This window comes from Pangasianodon hypophthalmus, chromosome 16 (assembly GCF_027358585.1).
Source record: "Pangasianodon hypophthalmus isolate fPanHyp1 chromosome 16, fPanHyp1.pri, whole genome shotgun sequence".
NCBI classification, from domain to species: Eukaryota; Metazoa; Chordata; class Actinopteri; order Siluriformes; family Pangasiidae; genus Pangasianodon; species Pangasianodon hypophthalmus.
The window spans coordinates 16,107,576-16,131,124 of record NC_069725.1 but is presented as its reverse complement, the minus strand read 5'-3'; the positions used below and the strand labels follow the sequence as shown (position 1 = coordinate 16,131,124).

General features: G+C 38.2%; 1 protein-coding gene and 1 long non-coding RNA gene across 5 annotated transcripts in view; both read right to left on the bottom strand.

Annotated features, from left to right (window-relative positions):
• Positions 1 to 1,623: 1,623 nt before the first annotated feature.
• On the bottom strand, positions 1,624 to 12,640 carry LOC117599274 (uncharacterized). 3 transcript variants are annotated; one of them, XR_008304135.1, is made up of 5 exons: positions 8,662 to 12,640; positions 6,529 to 6,634; positions 4,158 to 6,300; positions 2,175 to 2,310; positions 1,624 to 1,893 (listed from the first exon to the last, which is right to left on the bottom strand). It is a non-coding gene; the product is annotated as an uncharacterized LOC117599274 (long non-coding RNA). The 3 variants fall into 3 exon arrangements; XR_008304136.1 differs by having other exon boundaries at positions 4,158 to 6,634; positions 8,662 to 8,742; positions 9,600 to 12,640; XR_008304134.1 differs by having other exon boundaries at positions 4,158 to 6,634.
• A 29-nt stretch (positions 12,641 to 12,669) lies between these two features.
• Positions 12,670 to 23,549, bottom strand: part of edem2 (ER degradation enhancer, mannosidase alpha-like 2) — a 64,840-nt gene continuing 53,960 nt past the window's right edge. The window contains exon 9 of one of the 2 annotated variants that reach the window (XM_034311950.2): positions 12,670 to 20,660. In XM_034311950.2, the coding sequence (XP_034167841.1) occupies positions 20,208 to 20,660 (453 nt within the window). In that variant the 3' untranslated portion in view covers positions 12,670 to 20,207. The remainder of the gene's footprint in view (positions 20,661 to 23,549) is intronic. The other variant, XM_026920739.3, reaches the window with a different exon arrangement.

Below are 23,549 nucleotides of genomic sequence, written 5' to 3'. Positions count from 1 at the left end.
CAGTGGATCATTTATAATAAAGTTTTATTGTAACTTCTAGAATTATACAGATATAACAGTTTATCCTATTTAACTCCACCTTATGTCAAACATTACGTAAGGCTTAATTGACTCCGGGGCTGCTAAATTTTTGAAAAATAACGCACACCACGAGGTGGTATTGCAGCCATGATGTGAAGCATTATTTTTGCAATAAATCAATGGGCCGTACTCAATTATTCCATTTATACCATGGTTACCACATCTCTAGATGTTTTTTATTGTTTTTTTAATCAAGATATTTTCAGGATTTTGTCAGGATTTTAACTGGCTTAAAAGCTTCAGAAAGTTTCATTTACCCATCCCTACATTTAGTCCGTTCATGTCCAGAAAAACAAAGGAAGCACAGAACAGCTGTGCAGCTTATATTAGAGAAAACGGAGATACAGACACAGATGGAAGCAGAACCAGTTTTTAAAGTTCGCATTAAAAGAAAGAAAAAGTCTCAGAGCAAGGGCAACAAGCAGGCAAAAATACTACACTGATGTAGAAAAAGAGAGTGATGGTTATTCCACTGATTCAAGCTGGTCACAGTGTTCACAGTCCAATGAGACGAATGTGCTTTACACAGCCAAAGGGATCAGTCAGTTTTTAATAGACACTAAAAGAAAATGGGTGTAAAGCCTGAAGAGTTTTTCTAGACCCTGTACAATTCATACATGATGTGAAAAAGCTAATGCAAAATGGAGCCTTTGTAGATGTTGATATTTACTGCTTAAAAACAATGGTGACCAAACTTAAAAAAATACATAGTTATGAAGGCAAAAATTGCTTAGCCCTGCTTTAAAAGAATGTTTGTTAACTGCATTAATTTGTCCCTTATCTATTACCTAGCAATGAGTGAAGCAATTTGATGTCAGTGTCCTACAAGAAACGCACAGCAACACAGGGAACTCCACAGACTTGGCTAGTGAGTAGAAAGGGCTTGTGTTTTTAAGTCACAATACTTCTCTTAGCAGTGGAGTTGCTCTTTTGTTTTCTCAGGCTTTGAAGAGGTTTTAAGCAAAAGACTTTTAAAAGTGACAACGTGTTTTAAGAATGAGGTTTTTGTTTTTATATGTGTGTATGCTCCTACTCTAGGTATAGAGGAGATGATGTTTTTAAACACCTTGAGCACTGTGATTGGTTCCTGTAATGATAATTAAGTTTTAACTGTGGGTGGAGACAGGGTTCCCACACCTTGGTTAACTTCAAATTCAAGAACCTTTCAAGGACTTTCTAGGTCCAATACCCAGGTCCAATACCCTCAAATTCAAGGACTTAATGTGGGGACACATTTCAAGTGAGAGCAAGGTTACATCGTGTTACCTTGTTAAGATACATTGTTACAGTTTTCATGTGTCAAACACAACTATGCAGTTTTGCATAAAACTGAAGAATATTCAGTATATCCAATATTGTATTATAAAAATTATCTGATATTAACTTTTGCATGGATTTTATTGAAAAGAGCTTAGGATCATGTAACCAGAAGTTTTAAGATATATGAATATGCTTTTAAGTTTTTCTTGCCTCATGGGTTTACATTATCTTAACAAGCAAAGCAATTCAACATTACATTAAATAAAATATTTGGGCAACAGATTATCACAAATGCTTTGTTTATTAAACACAATATACAGTCATTGACTGAACATATTTGGGTGCAAGCGCTGAAAACATATCAAAACATAATGCAGATCAAATACATTATAAAACATTCCAATATTCCAACATTCCAGTCCTCCCTATCAGAAGAGAGTTTTTTGCACAACAATTGTTTGAAATGCGGAGCCAAAGTACATGGACTTGTTGCTCCACAGGCAAAAGTCTTCGCAATTGCACTGTCGGAGAACATTGCAGAAAATAGCACACCTAAAAGTAAAGAAAAAAGAAAGAGATTGAAATCAAACACATTTTTATTTGTGTGGGTGTGACTATGAGTGTTTTCAAAGTACAGCCACCACAAAGTCAGATTTCAGCACCTCCTTTGACTGTGAAATCATTTTGAAGCACATAAAATCATACAAATACAAATCTTTGCATACAAATCTGTGACTGCATTAAATCAAACTTTGGCATTTGGTACTTTGCTGCACTTAACCTTGGAATCTCAAAATGATGTCATAGGTGAAAGTTCAAATCATTTCATTTACCTGTCCCTTCACTGGAATTGAAAGAGTAGTGAGACTCCATCATGTTCAAACACCACAGGACCTCAGCTTTTAATGTGTCCTCTCTGGGAACGCCTGTGATTATTGACTGTTTCCACAAAGTTGGCTAAAGTGGGTGCTGTAAGAAATAGACATATTGTAAGAAATAACACTGGCTTATTGTAAGAACAACTGTTGTATGACACCTAAATATAACACAGCTTGGGCATAAGGACTTAAATACCACCTTTAAAAACACTCCATCCAGACCCATTTAACAGCTGATACAACTATTTCCTGTGGTGGTAAATAGTCAGGTATATATATATATATATATATATATATATATATATATAAAATAGTCAGGTATATCTATATATATATATATATATATATATTCGTTTATGATGCAGATGCATATATATATATAAAATAGTCAGGTATATCTATATATATATATATATATATATATTCGTTTATGATGCAGATGCATATATATATATATATATATATATATATATATATATATATATATATATATATATATATGCATCATAAACGAATTAGCTTATAGCCTACATATGTTAACACAATATTTGATTTACAATGGGTGACATACAATATCTTGGTAAGCTTACTGATACCACTGATAGGGCTGCAACAAACGATTATTTTGAAAATCAATTAATCTAATGATTATTACAACAATTGACTAATCGACTAATGGTGTTTCACCAATTAATCAATCAGCAGGCTTTGTTCTATTACTCAGTTTTTACAATTGGATAAATATATGGAGTTACACATATTCTAACTAATAAATTAGGTAATCACTTCAGCTTTTGTAAATGTCAAACAATGATATTACTATTGTACAATTACTACTATTTTTTACAATACAAAAAAATATATATTTGGCACACAAAATGAGATGACAGACAGACATCACATCTCCTTTTGTCAGACATATGGATATGGAACAAAATAAAGGTAAGTGATAAGACATTGTATTCTTGGATAAATTATTTAATCACAACATTAGGTCCCTTAAAAAACCTTATAATGCTATAATAATCAAAACAGTCCTGAGCTAGATTAAGCTTTAATCTGTGCAAACCAAACTATCACTTTAATGTAATGATTTATTTATTTTTGCATTCACTAATAAAAAGATTTTATCATTAGCTAGCTCCACACTGGAGAGCTGCTTAATAACAGATAATCAAATTGTAATTCTAACTGAAAGTGACACTGACACTGTTTTTTCATATTTAATACTGTAAAGCTGCTTGCTTTAAATCCGTGGTTCTCAAACCTTTTATACCAAGTACCACCTCAGAAAATGTTTGGCTCTCCAATTACCACCATAATGACCAACATTAAAATACAGTAGCGTAGTAGGCCTAACTATTCAGCTACAGCTCTGCACAGTTAAAAAAAAACGAGGCAGTTTTATTCCTAATAATATTATTTATTGTTGTCAGCCACTTTAACATTGTAAATACACAGTTTGAACATTATAACTGCACTGGTCTTACACACAGGTGAATAAAAAACTTAAATAATGATTACATTAAAATGTGTTGTACCTAAAAGTTAAATAAAAACTGTACTGTACTTAAATGTAAAAAAAAAAACCCTCAAATAAAGATTAAATTAAAATGTATTGTGTTTTAACATTAATTTATATTTAATTTAGTGATTCCTCTGCGTACCACTAGAGGGAGCCTGAGTGCCACTACTGCCACTTGTACCACACTTTGAGAACCACTTCTTTAAATCAATCTATTGTATAAAGCGCTATATAAATGAACATGACGTGACTGGAGTGCCGATTGCAGAGCTGGTGCAAATTTATCCACATCGCCATGATCACATGCAACTCAACAGCCTTTGTGACTAACATTTCACAGCGAGACATTTAAATAACAGCAAAAAAACAGCTAGCAGCTAACATTCAATCAACATTTCTATGTTAGGACTTACCTGCTTTCGAAAAGACTTGAAAGAGCCGCTTCTCCCATCTCCCTATCCACTTTGACAGATTTACAACAGGCTCTGCACCTGGCCAAGTGATGGTCCTTTAGATCTCTGGCAAGCAATTCTTTGTAATCTTCTTTGGTGAGCCAGATATCTTGAAACTTGGATTTTCCAGGCATCATGTTTCAGCAGTTTCAGCCTCTTTTTGCAGTGTTTCACGGTGTGTCTGAAATGTTGAGGTACCATCATAGTAGTTTCGCGTGCGCGTGAACGTCATGGCAACGTACAACACAAAGAACCTCACGAGGGAAACACTTAACGAAACGCATAAATACGCGTAACTAACGTAAATCAAGCAAGATTTCTGTTTCATCTCTCTGCCAATACTTACAAGTACCAGTCCTGTGTTTTGTGTATGCGCAAGATATGTTCTGCCCAGGGTGTCAGCAGCATGTGTTTTTCTGGGCACTGTTAAGTTTAGCCTCATACCTCTGAAGTCTTATTAACATTCGTTGCATTCTCTTTGGTGTTCTTAGTAGTGGTTATTATTATATTATTATATTATATTATTATAATCAACACATGTTGAGGGGAAATTCAAACTGGTGACTGTGTTCAAATGTGTGAATGGAAAAGTGTGACAGGGCCAAAAGAAAATGGTCTGACACAAAAACAGAGCAAAAAGAATAATAAAATAAATAATAAATAATAGACAGAAATAAATACACTGCCTGGCCAAAAAAAAAAGTCGCACAATCTAATGTAATTTTGTTGCACTGCATTTAGCTTTGATTACGGCACGCATTCATCCTGGCATTGTTTCAACAACCTTATGCAACTTCACAACATTTATTTTCATCCAGAGTTGCATTAATTTTTGGCTGAGATCTTGCATTGAGGACAGGAGAGTCTAACCACTCCGTAAAGTTTTCTCCAGCACATCCCAAAGACTTTCAATGGGGTTAAGGACTCTGTGGTGGCCAATTCATGTGTGAAAATGATTCCTCATGCTCCCTGAACGACTCTTTCACAAGTTAAGCCTGATGAATTTTCATCCTGGAATATGCCTGTGCTGTCAGGGAAGAAAAAGTCCATTGACGGGATAACCTGGTCATTCAGTACATTCAGGTGCTCAGCTGACTTCATTTTATTTCCGCACAATGAGGCTGAACCTAGACCTGGCCGTTTTAAAGCGTTTTAAAGATCTCCGATCACGATCATTCAAGATTTTTTTCCAACTACATTTCTGCTGTAAAGCTGACAGTTCACTACTATCCTCCCAGGCTTTAATAATGCACTGGACATTTCATAACCCAGTTCCAGTGATTTCAGCAATCTCCTTAGTTGTTTTCTTTGCTTGATGCAGGCCAACAATTTTCCCCTTCAGTAAGATCTTTTCCACGACCATGGGATACGTAATCTGCCATGGTTGTTTAAGAAATGAGAAGCTACACACTGCATCAGTTAAGGTTAAAAGAACTGTTGCCAGCTGAAACATATTAATCACTGCAGTAATGATCCAATCATAGGCTCTTAAGTATTTGCTTATTTAAACCCAAACAGCGACCTTTTTTTGGCCAGGCAGTGTACATTCATGTAAATATGTGAATTCATCCCTAATGAACAAGCCAGAGGCAACAGCGGCAAGGAAAAACTCCCTGAAATGATGAAAGGAAGAAAACTTGCGAGGAACCGGATTCAAAAGAGAACCCATCTTCATCTGGGTGATAATGGACAGTGCAATTATAAATAAATCCCTTCTATAACTGTGTACTATGTGGACAAATAGTGCAACTGTGCAACCGGTAAATTCATTACAGTTTTCACATGAAGTCCGGTTTGTTGAACCTATCCACTGCCCACTGATGAAGACCTGAGTGCAAAACTGCTTGCGGCAACCGCAGCTCCAAAGCTACCACAGCAATCGCAGTCCCAAGTCATCACAGTACATCTCCACGGCCCCTAAGTGACACCATCCTCAGCAATGCCAATGATCTACAGGCCGTCCATGTGGGGCCACCCCCAGCAGCAGTGAGCGATCTCCAACCAATGAGAACTCCAACCAGAAGTAGGGCATCAGGATGGATCAGGCAGGTCCAGAGAGCAGAAGGGGTCAGGATCACTGGTATCTCAGGAGTAGCATGTGTAGCTTGACAGAGAGAGAGAGACAGTGAGAGAGAGAAAGAGATTGTTAGGTAAGTTAGGTAAGCTTTTGTCCCGTAATGGTTAAGGACAATGTACTTTGCATGCAGAGTGCAAGCAGGGATTCGAGCAAAACTAGCTGTGACAGCATAACTAAAAGGGGGAGCAAGAAGGTAACACAGATATGAGTGCGCCCTGGGACATAAAGCGGCCAGCCACTCCACCGTCAACAAACCTGAGTGAACGCATGAGAATGGGGGGGCGGGGGCACAACAGCATCCAAACATTCCAGTTCACCACAACACTCTATGCCTGTGAACCCTCCAGGTCTGCTCCTTTACCTAAGAAAAAAATATTCACAAAAGGCTTGACTAAACAAATATTTTTTCAGCCTAGACGTAAACACTGAGACTGTGTCTGAGCCCCAAACACTAACTGGAAGGCTATTCCATAACTGTGGAGCTTTCTAAGAGAAAGCTTTACCCCCTGCTGTAGCCTTCACTATTCAAGGTACCAACAAATAGCCTGCACATCGAAGTAGATGTGGTGAATCATAAAAGACCAAAAGTTTGCTCAGGTACTGCTGCACGAGACTATTCAGTGCTTTATAGGTCAATAGTAGTATTTTATAATCAATGCAAAATTTGATTGGGAGCCAATGCGTTGTGAATAAGATAGGGGTGATGTAGTCATATCTTCTGGTTCTAGTAAGGACTTTCGCTGCAGCATTCTGGACTAACTGGAGCTTGTTTGTGCACCTACTAGAACATCCAGACAGCAAGGCATTACAATAATCCAAACTAGAGGTAACAAAAGCAACATCTAATTTTTCTGCATTGTGTAGTGACATTATATTTCTTATCTTAGCAATATTTCTGAGATGAAAGAAAGCTATCCTTTCATCAATGAGAACATTACATAGACAAACTGTTATCATTTTAATTTAAATAATTTCAATTGTTTAAATTTCAATTTGATACAGTGCACCCTCCCTGGTGTTCAGCAAGAGACCAGGCTTCATGGCTAAGTTTTATATAAAATGCAACAAGCTATTATTATAAGGCAGATCTTTTCAGGATGATAATGAAAAGATCCAGTTGTGTCCAGGCACATCCAGTGACCTTATAACACCCCAATAGTGTACATGAAAAAAAGCCTTGTTTGACTGCTTTTTGTTCCCAATGGAATGTGTCAAAAGAAAAGCGGATCAATTTGGAAACAAGCCAAATGATGGCATGCAGCACACTGAGGAGTATACGGCTCACTGTAGGTTGAGACATACCAGATCATCCACTTATCACTCTTTGAAACATGCCAGCAGCAAGAAATAGCACAGACAAACTCGGACATGCAAAGGATGGCATGGGAATTAGTGCTGGCTCTAAAGTTCTGCACAGCATTAAAAGAAAATGCCATGGCAAATGTAACCAATTTATAAGCCAGCTTTTATCCTCCACAAAAGAACCATACCAGTCACTAAATATCCGTTGCCTCCTAAACACAGCATGTGCTAACTCTTCCAGTAATATCAATTCTACCATTCTGCACCACCTCGGTTTACAGCTACCCACCTTTTATAAGGTGCCATTTCTTCTTAATTGAATGACTAGTCTTATTTGTCTTAAAATGGATTTGAGTTGGCTTGCTGTCTTTATTTTTTTATATTTATTATTTCCTTAATGCCATTATAATATGAAAAGACTGTTTTAAAAAAATTGTTACATTTGTGTGTGTAAATGAAATAAATATTTCAATTAAATACAGAATTAGGAAGCACACTTCCTAAATACAGCAGGATTGAACCCCCATTTACAGGAGGCAGATTTTTTTATGGTGAGGTATAAACAATAAAACAATTCCTCATACGTTACAAAATAATTAATATTTATAATTGTAGAGAAAAGGGAGTACACCTGTTTCACATCTCTCTTATTATGTAGGAACAGCTTCACCAGGTGGTTCCTTTTAACCCTACACATATAGTATTGATGGAACACTGACAGAATTATTATAATAAAAGATGATTATAGGAATATTACATAATAGCAAAACCATTTCCCCCTTTGTTAGAAATGCTAACACATTATTGTCTGGTGAGTCTTCCAAGTTTTGGGTGTTGGGGCCCCTGAATGGGATCCACTCTGGTTTGCCTTGGACCTTAACCACAAACCTCGTTGTCTATACCTCCAGATAAAGGCCTTTCCAAAGGAGTGAGAGCAGATATTTTATCAACACACAATCCCCAGGTTTAAAATCATGATATGATCTCTCAGACAGTTCAGGCAGAGCAGCATGTGAAGTCTTCCATTTCCTATTCAAAGGAACAGACAATTGAGTTAGATAATCTTTCATGTTTTCATCCACTCACAGTAAAGTCAGCCTCTCCTCAGTGGAAGTTGATGCACTGCAGATGACAAGTTCACCGGTCTCCCCATCAGTACCTGTAGTTCTGTGGGAGGAAAATCTGACAGAGTAAAGCACAATGGGGAGAGCTTCAGGCCATTTCAGGCCTGTTTCACTTATTATCTTATTCAGCTTCTGTTTTAGCACTCTAGTCAGTCTTTCTACCTGTCCTGAGCTTTGAAAGTGGTAAGGGATGTGGGAATGTGGAGCCACACGAGAGGCAAACCATTATTTTTGTATATCAGATATGATTCCCCCCTTTGCTTACTTGCACTGGACTGTGATGAGTCATTGTTTCAAGCTAATTTGAAGGGCACACTAGACAACCATCTGGCTGAACCCAGATGTCTGATGCATTAGGAACACAACTTTTAGAATGGCATAATTTTTTTTTTCATCAGAAGAAAGTCTCTGCCTCTCAGCTAAGTAAGAGTAAAAAACAAAAGGAGGTGTCTGTGTGAGTTTAGGTGCTCACACTTCACAGGAAATGTGTCAGCTGTTGCGAAGGGAAAAGATGGACAGTGGCGGAAGTGTGGGCTTGACATTTAACTACAGCGATCTTAGAGGGCAACTGAATAGTATCTAACAGATTAGAAATCAATTAGCCATGTAGTATTGGTTTACCAGATGATGTGAGGAAGCCACAATGCATCCATATTTGACCTAAATCACGTACTACTCCAAAAGCATAACAAGAGTCTGTATAAATGTTCACAGTCTGCCTTCTACCAGCACACATGCATGTGTGAGAGCAAAGTGTTCAGCTGCTTTGGCTGAAATGCCTTGTGATAATGCACAAGTTTCAATAACATCATGAGCAGTAACACTGGCATATCCTGAGCCATTAGGTTATAGAGCAGGAACCACCAGAAAGGTTTGGTGATCAGGGCGAGGAGACATTACCTCATGAACCAAGGCACAGTAGTCATGCAACAGTGTGTCGTCATCATCATCTGAAACTGGAAGAAGAGTAGCAGGGTTAAGTGGTTGTGCATGCTGTACAGTAATATGAGAAGAAAGAATCACTCCAGAAGATAGAAAATATCCATACCTTGCGGGGCTGAGTTTCAAAGAGTAGTAGGCCACAGGTCTCATGTGGGTGCTGTGTTTCTGAGTGAGCACCCCCGTGGCATAGCCTTATTATTAACAGATATGAGGAGCAAAAGGCTGTGTGCATGGCATCTGACCAGTGCTTGGTCTTTCTAAGTGCTTGAACAGCAAAGTCAGGGATCCTGTGACAGCAGTAATTTACCAAACCCAGAAAGGATATCATGTCCTTCTTGGTTTTAGGCACAGGCAGGCTTTGTAGCTCCTTCATTTACTCTGGGGCGATGGATCGCTGTCCCTTCTGACAGGAATATGGCTTAAGTATTGTACCTGAGGCTGTGCAAACTGCTACTTGGCCAAAAAGGTGTGATGACTTTTGTCAGCTAATGCAGAGAGGAGTTTCAATGAGTCTGTAACACATGCATCATTGTTTGTAGAAGTATGTCATCTGCATATTGGATCGAAAACTGTTCTGTCAGACATGTCCAAAGCCTCTAAGTCCCTTTTAACAGTGGCTGCATAAACAGCTGGACTCTGTATAGCCCTGCCAGTCTTGTGTATTGCTTAATATCATATGTAAAAGCAAACAGAATCTAACTATCTGGATGCACCAGAATTGAGAAAAAGGCAGAATACAGGCCTTTTTATGCATAGCAGTAAGATGCATAGCAGTAACTAGGATAGAAAAAGAATCATATTTGTGTCATGTACAAAGGGCATGATAGGAGTATTATCTGATTAACAGAGAATTTTTGTCTCTATTAGGATGCCTTGTAATGAGGAAATAACTGGCTGTATCCCTTCAACAGCATATGGGGCTCAGTAGTATTGTTTCTTGTATGGCAGCAGGACTCCAGGCTTAAGTGTGACTGCATGTGGTTTAGCAGATGAAACAAGACCTATGTGCTTAGCCCACAACTTAGTGTCAAGCACAGACAGCATAGGAGGTGGGCAGATGTCAATATTGGTATTACACTAAGTTCAGTGGGCTGTGTGTGCGACTGTTATATCATGCAATGTGTGTGCGCCTCTTATATCGTGCAACAAGTATTGTGTCTCACTTAGAGTACAAAAAGTGCCTGTATCAGTCTCACACTTAGAACTTTCATTTGTATCATTGCCAAAACCATAGGACCCAAACTTTGTGCAGAACCTCTGGGTTTCAAGGAAAGACAGATGTGTGGGCAGGAGATTTGTACTTCAAAAATTTCCATTAGCTCAGTTGTTAAATCAACTCTAAAAGCGCAGCCTTCAGGCCCAATGTAAATGTCAGACAGTGAAAGGTCAAAAGGTAAGTTCAGCCTCAGATGAACTTTCTGCTGATAAACAGAATCAAGCAAACCTTTTGCATAGCAAAGAGTGCAATGTAGTATTGGAAAGTATTGGAACGGATAGTCAAGGTAAATTAAAGTAAATACCAATTAATATATCCCTTGCTTGCAATAACTGCAAACCAGAGACCCACTGACATTACCAAAATTCTTCTTTTGTGATGCTTCTCCAGGCTTATACCATAGCTTCTTTCAGTTATTGTTTGTTTTGGGGGGTTTCTCCCTTCAGTCTCCTCTTTAGGAGGTGAAATGCAAGCTCAGTTGGGTTAAGGTCTGTGTGGAAGCAGAGACGTGGTCAAGCGGCAGTTTGTGAATGGAGGGTGGAGACGGAGAAGGTGAGTGGTAAGGGTGGCACACTTGAGAGGAATTTTACTAATGAGGGTTCTGTGTTGCAGTGAGCTGTGGCGAGGATAAAGAAGGGGGAGACGAGAGCCTCAAGAGAGAGAGCAAAGCTGCACCAAGTGTGTGCATGTGTGTGTAGGTCAATTTAAAATAAAATTAAATAAAAAAAAAAAAAACACAGAAAGTGGAAGTAAACATTGGAGAATAAAACACCTTCTGAGTGGTGTCAAGCCTGCCTCCCATCTCCTCATTCCCTACCTGAACTGGGAAGTATTAGAGTCTGGTGATTTACTTCCACTTTTTCCCCTGATGAAGTCCTTTGTTGAGGTGGTAGTATGTTTTGGGTCACTGTCCTACCTACTAGATTGGATACATTTCTCTATATATTGGCAGACGGAATGTGTCTGTAGGCTTCTGACTTCGTTCTGCTGCTACAATAAAGATTATTGAGAAGCAGCTATGCAAACCCAAGCCATGACACTATGTCCACCATGAATGACTGATGGGCTCATATGTATTGGATCATACACAGATCCTTTATTTCGCTACACTTTAGCCTTTCTATCAATTTAGTAGAGTTTAATCTTGGTTCCAGAACATTTGTGGCACATCTCTGTATTTCTTTGCAAATTCCAATCTAGCATTCTGCTTCTTACTGATGATAAGTGGTTTGCATCTTGTGGTATGGCTTCTATATTTCTGTTCTAAGTCTTCTTTGAACGGTGGATTGTGATACCTTCACCCTGCCCTGTGGAGGTTGTTGTTGATGTCACTGACTGTTGATTTTGGGTTTTTTATCACAGCTCTCACAATGTTTCTGTCAGCAACTGCTGTTGTTTTCCTTGGCTGACCTGTTCAATGTCTGATTGTTAGTACAGCAGTGGTTTCTTTCTTTTTCAGGGCATTTCAAATTGTTGTATTGGCTATGTCCAATGCTTGTGCAATGGCTCCAACTGATTTTCTCTCTGTTCTCAGCTTCAAAATGGCTTGCTTTTCTCCAATAGACACATTTCTGGTCTTGATGTTGGTTTAGCTTTTTTAACAACAAATGCAGTCTTCACAGGCAAAACCCAAGGCTCAAATTAAGAGAAGACATTTAGAGCTATTAATTGTTTAAACATTCAATATAACAGGGCACACCTGGATAACAAACAAGACCTGTCAGTCACATGTTCCAATAGTTTTGATCAAAATGGGTGGGTTCAAACAAAAGGTACCATGTTAGTGTTTAAGACATCTAGATAAGTTGTTTAACACATCTAGCTGTAAATATCAGAAAACAAAAGCTGAAATTCTGCTCTATTGTCTCATATTTATCTTTTGATCTCAAACCCAAATGTCTTCAGTGTATAGCAAAAACAAAAAAAATTGGCCTTGCCATTCCAATACATTCAGAGGGGACTCTACATGAATGTTTAAATTTTTTAATGAGGAAGAGGGAGCAAGGTAATGAGCATACAATACAATTTTACGGAAAGCAATACTTTAAACAAACCCAGACAAACAGTATAAAAGTATAAATGTAGAAGACAGCAATACTCTAATATTCCCAGTACTTCCACTATTGAAAAACTAAGTCCCACACATGTCTCAAGAAAGAAAGAAAGAAAGAAAGAAGCAAGAGGTCAGAAAAAAGTTGAATTATTGGGGGCAGAATTTGTAGAGAATTGAAGTAAGCTATAAAAGATTGACATCTGTCCAGGAATCTATCAGAGTTCCCTTTCAGAGTCAGTGAAACTATGTCTAACTGTTTAAAATTAAACTGACTCCAGTCTTTGGGAACACCAAATACTGATACCTCAATTTAAATTTTTAGAACATCAGATATGATGGTAAAGTAACAAAGCCAGTAGCAATTCAATTCTGAGCATAAGAACAACATGGTTCAAATTGCATGCGGAAGCCTGTCATTTGTAGCATCAGTCTATTCAGATAGATGTCAGACAACTGAGCTTTTGAATATTGCACTCTATGTAGTATTTTAAACTGTAAAAGCCCGGGCCAGGCACACACAGTGCTTGTGTGAATTCTGTTAATAGCACAAACCCACCACTGCTCAGTGAAACTCAACTTATGTTCCCAGGTTGCCATGGAGGCTGAGAAGTAGAGTTGGGTAAATTGGGAGAATAGAGAGAGTCCTATGCTTGACCTGAAGGTAATATAACAGATGGGATGCAGGCAGTCCAAATTCAATATATCGTTCTCAATAATTATGAAATCTTGTAAAGATCTCAAAAACATTTTATACCTTTATGTATAAAGAAAAATGGGATCAATAAATGATTTAGGAAACAAATTTATGTAATATTAATCTAGACGCATTTTCTCAAATTTAAAATGGTTGAACTGACACCAGGTCCTAAGAGTGTACAATACTACTGGGTTATCTGTGAAACCAGAGGGTTAATAGGCAAGGAGGAATTAAGTAAATCTAATAATGATGATGATTGGGCCTCCAATGCACACCATGGAGCCAAGCCAGTACCTAACTTTATGAACTTTATTTTAGTTTAAAATCAGATAAGGCCAGCCCTCCACTGAATTTCCATCTTTGAAGCAGTAACTCAACAGATTAAAAAAAAAACATTCATTTTCACTACATTAATTCTACCTTTCAGTGACAAAGACAAATTTTGCCAACTCTCGAAATCAGATTTTGCTTGAGTTACGAGGGGGGAGAAATTAGAAGAAAAAAGAGAAGGTAGCATCCTAGTCACATTGATCCCTAGATATTTAAATCCAAACCTACTAAGCTTGAATGGAAAGTCATTCTGTTGAAGTTGTAATTAAAGTGTGTTAATGGTATAACACTCACTCTTGAGAACATTCACTATATAACCAGAAAGGAGCCAAACTCTTCCAGTATAGATATAACTGATGGGATACCAGATATTGGATTTGGTATATATACTAGTAAATCATTTGCGTAGAGTGAAAATTTGAATTCAGCATCTGCCTTGGAGATATCATGCAGGAAATTAGATGACTTCAGTGTGATAGACAGAAGTTCAATGGCTAAGGCAATAGCAAGGGAGAAAGTGAGCATCCTTGTCGAGTGCCATGTTCCAACTTAGTAACTGGACCTTGTATCATTGGTGTGAATGCAGGCCTGGGGAGAAGCATACTAAAAGATGAATCCAGGAAATGAATCCAGGAGATGTTCCAAACCCAAATTTATTTAGTATTGCAGACACTAAAAGATCGACTCAAAGTTCCATTCTACCCAGTCAAATTCCTTTTTGGCATCAAGTGAAATCACAACCACAGGAGCAACTGTAGAGTCTCCTGGGTAGACTATGAGTGGACATTAAAAAAAACAGCCTTCTCCCCTTAATAAAAACCTGTTTGTTCCTCAGATATAATACTTGGAAGTAAGTAAGTACCTTGTCAAGACAGGTTGCCAAAACATTGGCCAATATCTTCACATCCACATTCTGCAAGTGGTTTATATGAAAAGAAATAAGAACCTATAAAAAAGTGGTCTATATGAACTGCATGATGTGGGGTCCTTGCCCAGCTTTAAGAGCAAAAGAAGTAGTGGTGCCAATTAAGTTCTGAAATTTCATTTAAAAAAAATCAACTGAAAAACCAGCTGGGCCAGGAGCTTTATTACTCTGTATAGCTTTAATTACAGATATGATTCCTTCTGTACATAAAAGGGCATCAAGATCTTTAGCAAGAGCCAATTGTAATGGCCTTGAGATTCTGTAAGAAATCAGTAATTGCTCTAGTATCAGTTGAAGATTCTGCTCTGTATAGGGACATATAGAAAGATTTGAAAGTGGCATTAACAGCCACAGGATCAGAAACTAGTTTACCAGAAGATTCGGTAGTCTGTGGAATCAGACAGTGCACTGCTTGATGCCTAAGCTGATGTGAAAGAAGTCAACTTGCCTTATCTCCATACTCATAGTAAGATCTACAAGTGTGTGACATGGCACTTTGCAGGTTGCGAGATGGGTTAACTGCAAACTGCTAGTCAATATTAAAAATACCAGTAGTGAGTTCTTGTATCTTAGCCTTATATATTTTTATATAAAATACATATGCTGAGTGGGAAATTACTTGTCCTCGTATATATGCTTTGAGTGATTCCCACGGTAATGAGACCCCATCATTAAGATTAAAAGCAATTAAGTTATCAATGGATGTTAAGATGAAACCATAAAATTTATCCTTAGACAGGTGAAGACATTTAAACCTCCAGAGTGATGAGTATCGAGGCTGAACAATTAACTGAATATCTACACTGAGGCGGGCATGATAAGATATAACAACTGTGTGATATTCAGTGGAGGTTACTAGGTTCGAAATTAGAGAGTAGTCAATAAAAAAATAATCAAAGAGTATGACTGATGTACTTGTGAAAAAAAGAAAATACTTTGGCTTGAGAACTATAAAATCCAGGGATCAATGCAACCATTCTTGTTTATAAACTCTGAAACAGACCTAGACATAGAAGATGGTGTCATGGTTAGAGGGTTTAAATGATCTAATAAAGGCTCTAAGACAATTTAAGTCACCACTGAAAATTAAGAGATGACTCTTAACGATGGGACACTCAAATAATTTACACCGGGGTCATCAAAATTAGGAGGACATATATTTACTAGCAGCACAGGAATTTGCAATAATAATCAAGTATCTACTTATTCTTATTATTATTCTCTTATTAATTAATACTGCCACCCCTCTGGCTTTAGAATTAAAGTTAGAATGAGTGGTTGTGGGGTGAGTGTGGAAGAGTGGTGGAGGTATTGGGGTGGAAGAACTGAGGGAAGGTGTGTGGTCGTGGGAGAGGAGTGGTGGAAGTGAGAGAGTGGGGGAAATGAGTGAGGATGTGTGGCTGCTGCAGGTGGGGGAGGAAGACGGCATGCTGAACCAGTACAAAAACACATTCAGCTCATTGCTGCATTGTTCTCCCTCAGTCTGACATTCAACTCCTTTAACCCTCCTCATCTGCTTTTTGTCCCACTGCCTGAAGGCCTGATTTTTCTTGTTCAGCAGATCCTTCAGGTCTTTGGTGATCCAGGGCTTGTTGTTGTGAAAACAGCATATCCTTCTGTAGCTCAGATTTAATGGATAATGCAGTCATGGGAAAATTAAAGTACACCCTCCTTCAATTCTATGTTTTTATTTATCAGAGCATAAATAACAATTGTGTAGCCCTCACTAAATACTATTTTTTCCCCAAAAAGTAAACTCACATTCAGAGACCAGGTGGGAAAAAATAAGTACACCCTATGATTGAGTAACATGTAAAATCACCTTTAGCAACAATAACTTGAAGTAAACATTTTCTATAGCAGTTTATCGGTCTCTAACGTCATTTTGGAGAAATTTTGGCCCACTCCTCTTTACAAAATTGCTTCAGTTCATTGATGTTTGAGGTCATTCATGTGTGCACAGCTCCTGCCACAGCATCTCAATGAGGTTGAGGTCTCGGCCATTTCAACACTTTGATTTTTTTTCTTCCATAGCCATTCAGAAATCAATTTTCTGGTGTGCTTGGGATTATTGTCCTATTACATGACCCAATTTCAGGCCAGCTTAAGCTGCTGGACAGATGGCCTCACAATTGTCTGAAGAATATTCTTGTGTTAAGTGGAGTTCATTGGTTACATTTACGTGCACATCAAAATTCCGATATTAATCGGAATTTGGCAATATTCTAATTAGTATTGAGTCATGTTAACGCCACAATCCCACTGCCCAATTGCACAAATTCCAATCCCCACCCCTGGAATATGCCTGTTTTAATCAGAAATTTGTTGCACGTAAACACCTTATTCAGAAAATCCACTCAAAGGAGGTATATGTGCATGCTCAGTCCACAAGGAATTGTGGGTGCTAACAGATGCTTGGCTGTAAGCTAGGAATTTAGGATTGGCAACTCAGGCATACCTACCACAACCATGTATAGAGGAATTTTCCGCTGCCTGTACGCATGTAAACATTGTATTCGAGATACAGTATATGGCTGCAACCCAAATATAGACCTTTAAAGGGAAATTGATGTGCATGTTAACCTAGCCATTGTTATCTCAATGACTGCATGTTTCCCAGGTGCTGTGGCTGCAAAACAAGCCCAAATCATCACCCCTCCACTACCATGCTTGACAGTTAGTATGAGGTGTTTGTGGTGATACGCTGTGTTTGGTTTTTGCTAAACATGGTGATATGCATGATGACCAAACATCTCCACCTCGGTCTCATCGAGGATATTCTAAGGATCTCCTTGTTCCAGAACTTATGTGGTTCAGACGGAATTTTGCAAATCTAAGTCATGTTAACATATTCTTTTTGGAGAGAAGGGGCTTTTTCCTAGCTACCCTTCCATGAAAGCCATACTTGTTCAGTCTATTTCTGATTGTGTTGTCATTAATATAAACATTTAGTGTGCTTACAGAGGCCTGTAGGTCACGTGTAGCTTGAGTTTTTCTTTATATCTCTGAGCTTTAAACTGTCTGTCCTTGCATGGAATTTGCTGGGACACCCACTCCTGGGAAGACTGGATTGGAGTGACTTGAAGGCTCTCCATTTGTAATCAATCCTTACTTTAGAATGGTGAAATTGTTTGGAGTTGGTCTTATAACCCTTCCCAGACTGATCAGCAGTAACAACTGCTTCTCTGAGGTCATGGGTGATATCCTTCTTCTTCATCTTGGCATGATGTAGACACACACCTGAGTGCTCCAGAACACCAAATTGCCAAAAATTCTGTTATTATAGAAGTATTCACATGTCTTGATTATTATATTGATCATTTCTGATCTTGTACATTTCATTAGTAACACCTGGCTGCTAATTACTCTGTTAATGATTGTGGAAGTAGGAAGCATGTACTTATTTTTTCCTCACCTGGTTTCTGAATGTTGGTTTACTATTTAGGAAAAAATTACACGTTGAAATTTGTTGTGTTTTTTGTTGTCACCTGAGGTTATTTGTCTGTTTATTGAAGTTGGTGAGGACTACAGAATTGTAGCTTTTAATTAAAAATTAATTAATTAAATAATTAATTAATTAAAAAATTAATAGCTCTCAATGTCTACTTTTGGTTTGAACCCTGGGTTTCACCTGTGAAGACTGCACGTGTTTTTAAAAAGTTTAAACCAACAGAGAGCAAAAGCAAGCAATTTTGAAGCTGAGAAAAGAGGGAAAAATCGATCATAGCCATTGCAAAAGCACTGAACATTGCCAATACGACAATAATATATATATATATATACACACACACACACACACACACACACACACACACACACACACACATACAGTCAGGTCTGGAAGTATTTGGACAATGACAGTTTTTGTGATTTCGCTTTTATACACCACCACAATGGATTTGAAATAAAACAATCAAGATGTGATCGAAGTGTAGACTTTCAGCTTTATTTTAAGAGGTTCCACAAAAATAAGGCATTTACCATTTAGGAATTACAGCCATTTTAAGCAAAGTACCTCCATTTTCAGGGGCTCAATTTGGACAGTGACATAATTGTAAATATAACCATAATTTTAATACTTGGATGAAAATCCTTTGAAGCCAATGACTGCCTGAAGTCTGGCGCCCATGTTCTCAGAACTCAAATTCTGAGTTTCCTCCCTGGAGATGCTTTGCTAGGCCTTCACTGCAGCCACCTTCAGTTGCTGCTTGTTTCTGGGTCTTTCTCCCTTCAGTCTTGTCTTCAATAAGTGAAAAGAATGCGCTATTGGGTTGAGATCAGGCAACTGACTTGAGTTTTGTAGCATTTGGCTGAATGTGAGCAGAGAGTATAGCCCTATACACCTCAGAATTCATCTTGCTACTTCTTTCAGCAGTCACATCATCAATAAACACCAGTGAGCCCATTTCATTGGCAGCCATACATGCCCATGCCATAACACTGCCTCCACCATGTTTGACACAAGATGTGGTATATATGGTTTCATCAGTCCAAAGAATCTTATTCCAGAACATGGGAGGCTTTTGTTTAGATGTTTTCCGGCAAAGTATAATGTGGCTTTCCTGTAATTCCTAAATGGTAAATGCCATATTTTTGTGGAACCTCTTAAAATAAAGCTGAAAGTCTATACTTCGATCGCATCTTGATTGGCTGATTGAATAACTGCATAAATGAGCAATTCTCAAGCTCGAGCAATGTGGTATGAGGCTAAAAAAATGATGCTTTCAATGCTCTTTCAGTAATAGTGGCTTGATTTCTAAATGACTTTCCAATTTGCATTTAAAAAAAGACACTTTGTTTTAAGTGTCTCTCAAGTTTAGATGGCTTTAAAGCCTTGTTCGTGAGTGTCTCCATTGCCATTTTAGCTGGCTGAAGTGAAACCATATTTTGTGTGTGCTGGGTCATATTTGCTAATTTTACTAGCAGTGGAGCTTTTCTGTGGTGGTTCTTCGGGCTGTACAGCTTCTGGTCATTTTCTCTTCAAAAACTGTATTTACTCCATTGTACTCTAACTAGTTAGCTTGCTGGCTATCTCAGGCACATCAAGATGGACAAGGTAATGTAGTATCAAACATGATTAGAAACATGATGTCATGACTTGCTGGCATTGTTTGGTATTTTTAACAAAAACTGCATATAACAATTATTTTATTCCTTTACTGTACATTTGCATTTTAAATATTATTTATTTATCAGTTTTATTCAGCCACAGTGACATCTGACAGGTTTTCCCAGGCTGCCACACATATTTCTGTTTTACATATAAGGTGGGAAAATTTCACGTTTTCAGTAAATATTTTTTAAAAATTTAATATTTTACATCTTAATCTCAGAACAATTTCTGTTCATGTGCTGTCAGAAAAGACTTGACCCATGACTGCAAATCGAGCACTGAAACTTTGCACTGGGCAGGACAGCCGAATTGCTTTTCTTCTTTCTCTAGGACTTAATGGTATCCTTTCTGAATTTCTGTCTCCCAAAGCCTCGTCTGATTGGTCCATGGAAGGCTTATAGTGCTCGGTTAAGCTCAGGAGGATGTCCTGTAGCTCTGAGCGCTCATCTTGGTCCTTGCTGCAGCAATGCAATGCAGCTGGATCAAGTGGATGTGCCTCTGTATTAAAAATATAACCCCCTGCCCCCAGAATGCAGTCCCCATGTGCCCCGCCCAGTTCAAATGTTGTGCCTGTGTTGTGAATAAAGTTGTCAGGATCAAACAGCAGGTAAAGGTACTTGATAGTTTCAGCCAAGAAGAATGACTCCATCCGGTTGTCTAGCTTGTGGTCTCTCACATCCTTCACCTTTTGAAACAAAAAAACAAATAAAAATAAAAACAAACAAGTACGAAGGTATAAAGACATCAACTCAAGGAGAGCATTAATACAGTCAACTCCACAATTATTGGCACCTATCTTGAATGTACATGAATGAATGTACAAAAATGAAATATAAAATGATTGCCATTAAAAGTGCCTGGATCACTCAGTGAAAAACAGCCCCAAAGCACTGATTATTCACCATGCTATTTTACACTGTATACCAGATGCTTCTTCTCATACATGATCCCTTCTTCACAAAACATCAATGGGATAAAAATAAATACAAATAAAAACAAACAAGTACGAAGGTATAAAGACAACAACTAAAGGATAGGGTTAATACTGTCAACACCAGAATTATTGGCACCTTTCTTATGAATGTACAAAAATGAAATATAAAATGATTGCCATTAAAAGTCCCTGGATCACTCAGGGAAAAACAGCCCCAAAGCACTGATTATTCTCCATGATATTTTACACTGTGTACTAGGTGCTTCTTCTCAAACATGATCACTTTTTTCACAAAACATCAATGGGATGCATAGTAAAATATTTGATTGTAGTTCCCATAATGCTTAGTGAGGTTCATGTGCTGCATCTTATAGGTGCCTCAAATTGAGGTAGCATCTATTTCTACTCAACAGCCTCAGCTCCCTGACACCTGATGTTGTCACAATGGGTTTTAAAGCTGACCATCAGCTAACTAAGAGGTCATGTCCACACTAATAAAGATAGCCATTTTTCATTCACTTTGCCATTTTTTTAAACTATTTTTCATTCACACTGAAATGCAGATGACATCCACCTGAACCTGGACGTTTATGCTACTTATGCAGTTTACGCTGTTTCTGTGGGTTTATTTGATGCAGAAAAGACGGATAAGTTAAGTCACAAAAAATTACTCTATAGCAGGGGTCTTACTCTTGTCCACAAGTGGCCGATGTGGCTGCAGGCTTTCATTCCAGCCAGTTTGATAGTTGACTGGAGACCAAGATGAACTGATTAAACAAGTGGAATCAGGTGTGACTCCTGCTGGGTTAGAATGAAAACCTGTAGTCACACTGTGTGGATAGGACTGAAGACCCCTGCTCTAAAGGGTCACTTGCAGCATTGAGTTTGTACACAGAAATAGATTATGTGAAAGTGAGCAGCCTAATACATGACAACAGATGTAGTATTGTTAAAATATCTCCATTTCCCCCCAAACATGCTGTTACCCAAATATGGCATTGTCAAACTTATCTGATGCAAAAACAATTTCAGTGTGAACTGAAGGCCAAAAACAGAGAAAACCCTGTGTTCTAAACTCATATTATGGCAAGAAACACTCAGTTAAGTAAAGAGAAAAGACTGTCCATCATTACTTTAAGAAATGAAGGTCAGTCAATCCGAAAAATCTCAAGAACTTTGAATGTATCCCCAAGTGCAGTCACCAAAACCATCAAACGCTATGATGAAATTGGCTCTCATGAGGACCGTCCCAGGAAAGGAAAACCAAGAGCTACCTCTGCTGCAGAGGCTCAGTTTATTAGAATTACCAGCCTCAGAAACCGCCGATTTACAGCACCTCAGATTACAGCCCACATAAATGCTTCTCGGAGTTCAAGTGGCAGACATATTTCAACATCCACTGTTCAGAGGAGTCTGCATTACTTCGGCAGAACAACAAGCAGAAGAGACTTGCGTGGGCCAAGAAACATAAGGAATGGACATTAGATCAGTGGAAAACTGTCCTTTGGTCTGATCAGTCCAAATAATTTGAGATATTTGGTTCTCAAATTTTTTTTTGGTTCTCAACTGCCGTGTCTTTGTTAGATGTAGAGAGGGTAAACGGACGGTTCCTGAATTTGTGGTTCCCACTGTGAAGCATGGAGGAGGAGGTGTGATGGTGTGGGGGTGCTTTGCTGGTGACACTTTTGGTGACTTAGTCAAAATTGAGGGCACACTTTACCAGCATGGGTACCACAGCATTTTGCAGAGACATGCCATCCCATCTGGTTTGGGGCGATCATTTGTTTTCCAACAGGACAATGACCCCAAACACACCTCTAGGTTATGTTAGAGCTATTTGTCCAAGAAGGAGAGTGATGGAGTGCTGCATCAGATGACCTGGCCTCCACAATCACCCGATCTAAATCCAACTGAGATGGTTTGGGGTGAGTTGGACTGGAGAGTGAAGGAAAAGCAGCCAACAAGTACTCAACACCTATGGGAACTCCTTCAAGGTTGTTGGAAAACCATTTCAGATGACTACCTCATGAGGCTGACTGAGAGAATACCAAGCGTGTGCAAAGCTGTCATCAAAGCAAAATGTGGCTACTTTGAAGAATCAGAAATAAATAACCCAGAATATGTTTTATAACATGTTTTTGTTTACTACATAATTCCATACGTGTTCTTTCATAGTTTGGATGTCTTCAGTATTAATATACAATGTTAAAAACAATTTAAAAAAAAAAAAAAAAAAAAAAAAAGACTTTGACTTTGATATATATAAAAAACAAACACACGGTGGTGCCTCTGGTGAGCATACATAGTTAGAGTTTGCCTGCACTGTTCATCTGATAGTTAATACAAAGCCTGGAACACATCAAACAACAGTTTCTCAATGGAAGTGAAAAAAGCTAGATGGACGGTACACGCTCACGAATGACAACAGTAGCGCACACTCCATGCCTGCAAAAGACAAACTACACGACATGAGCACTTGTCAGAAAGATACTTGTCGCTTGCTAGTGTGAACACAGGCTTACTCTCGCATTCTCATTATTTCTTGCTCTCTTTCCGATCTTTTTTTTTTTAATTCATTCTTTTTTTCTAACATTCATTCTTCTTTTTTTCTCTTTACCAGTTTATTCACTCTTCTCTTCT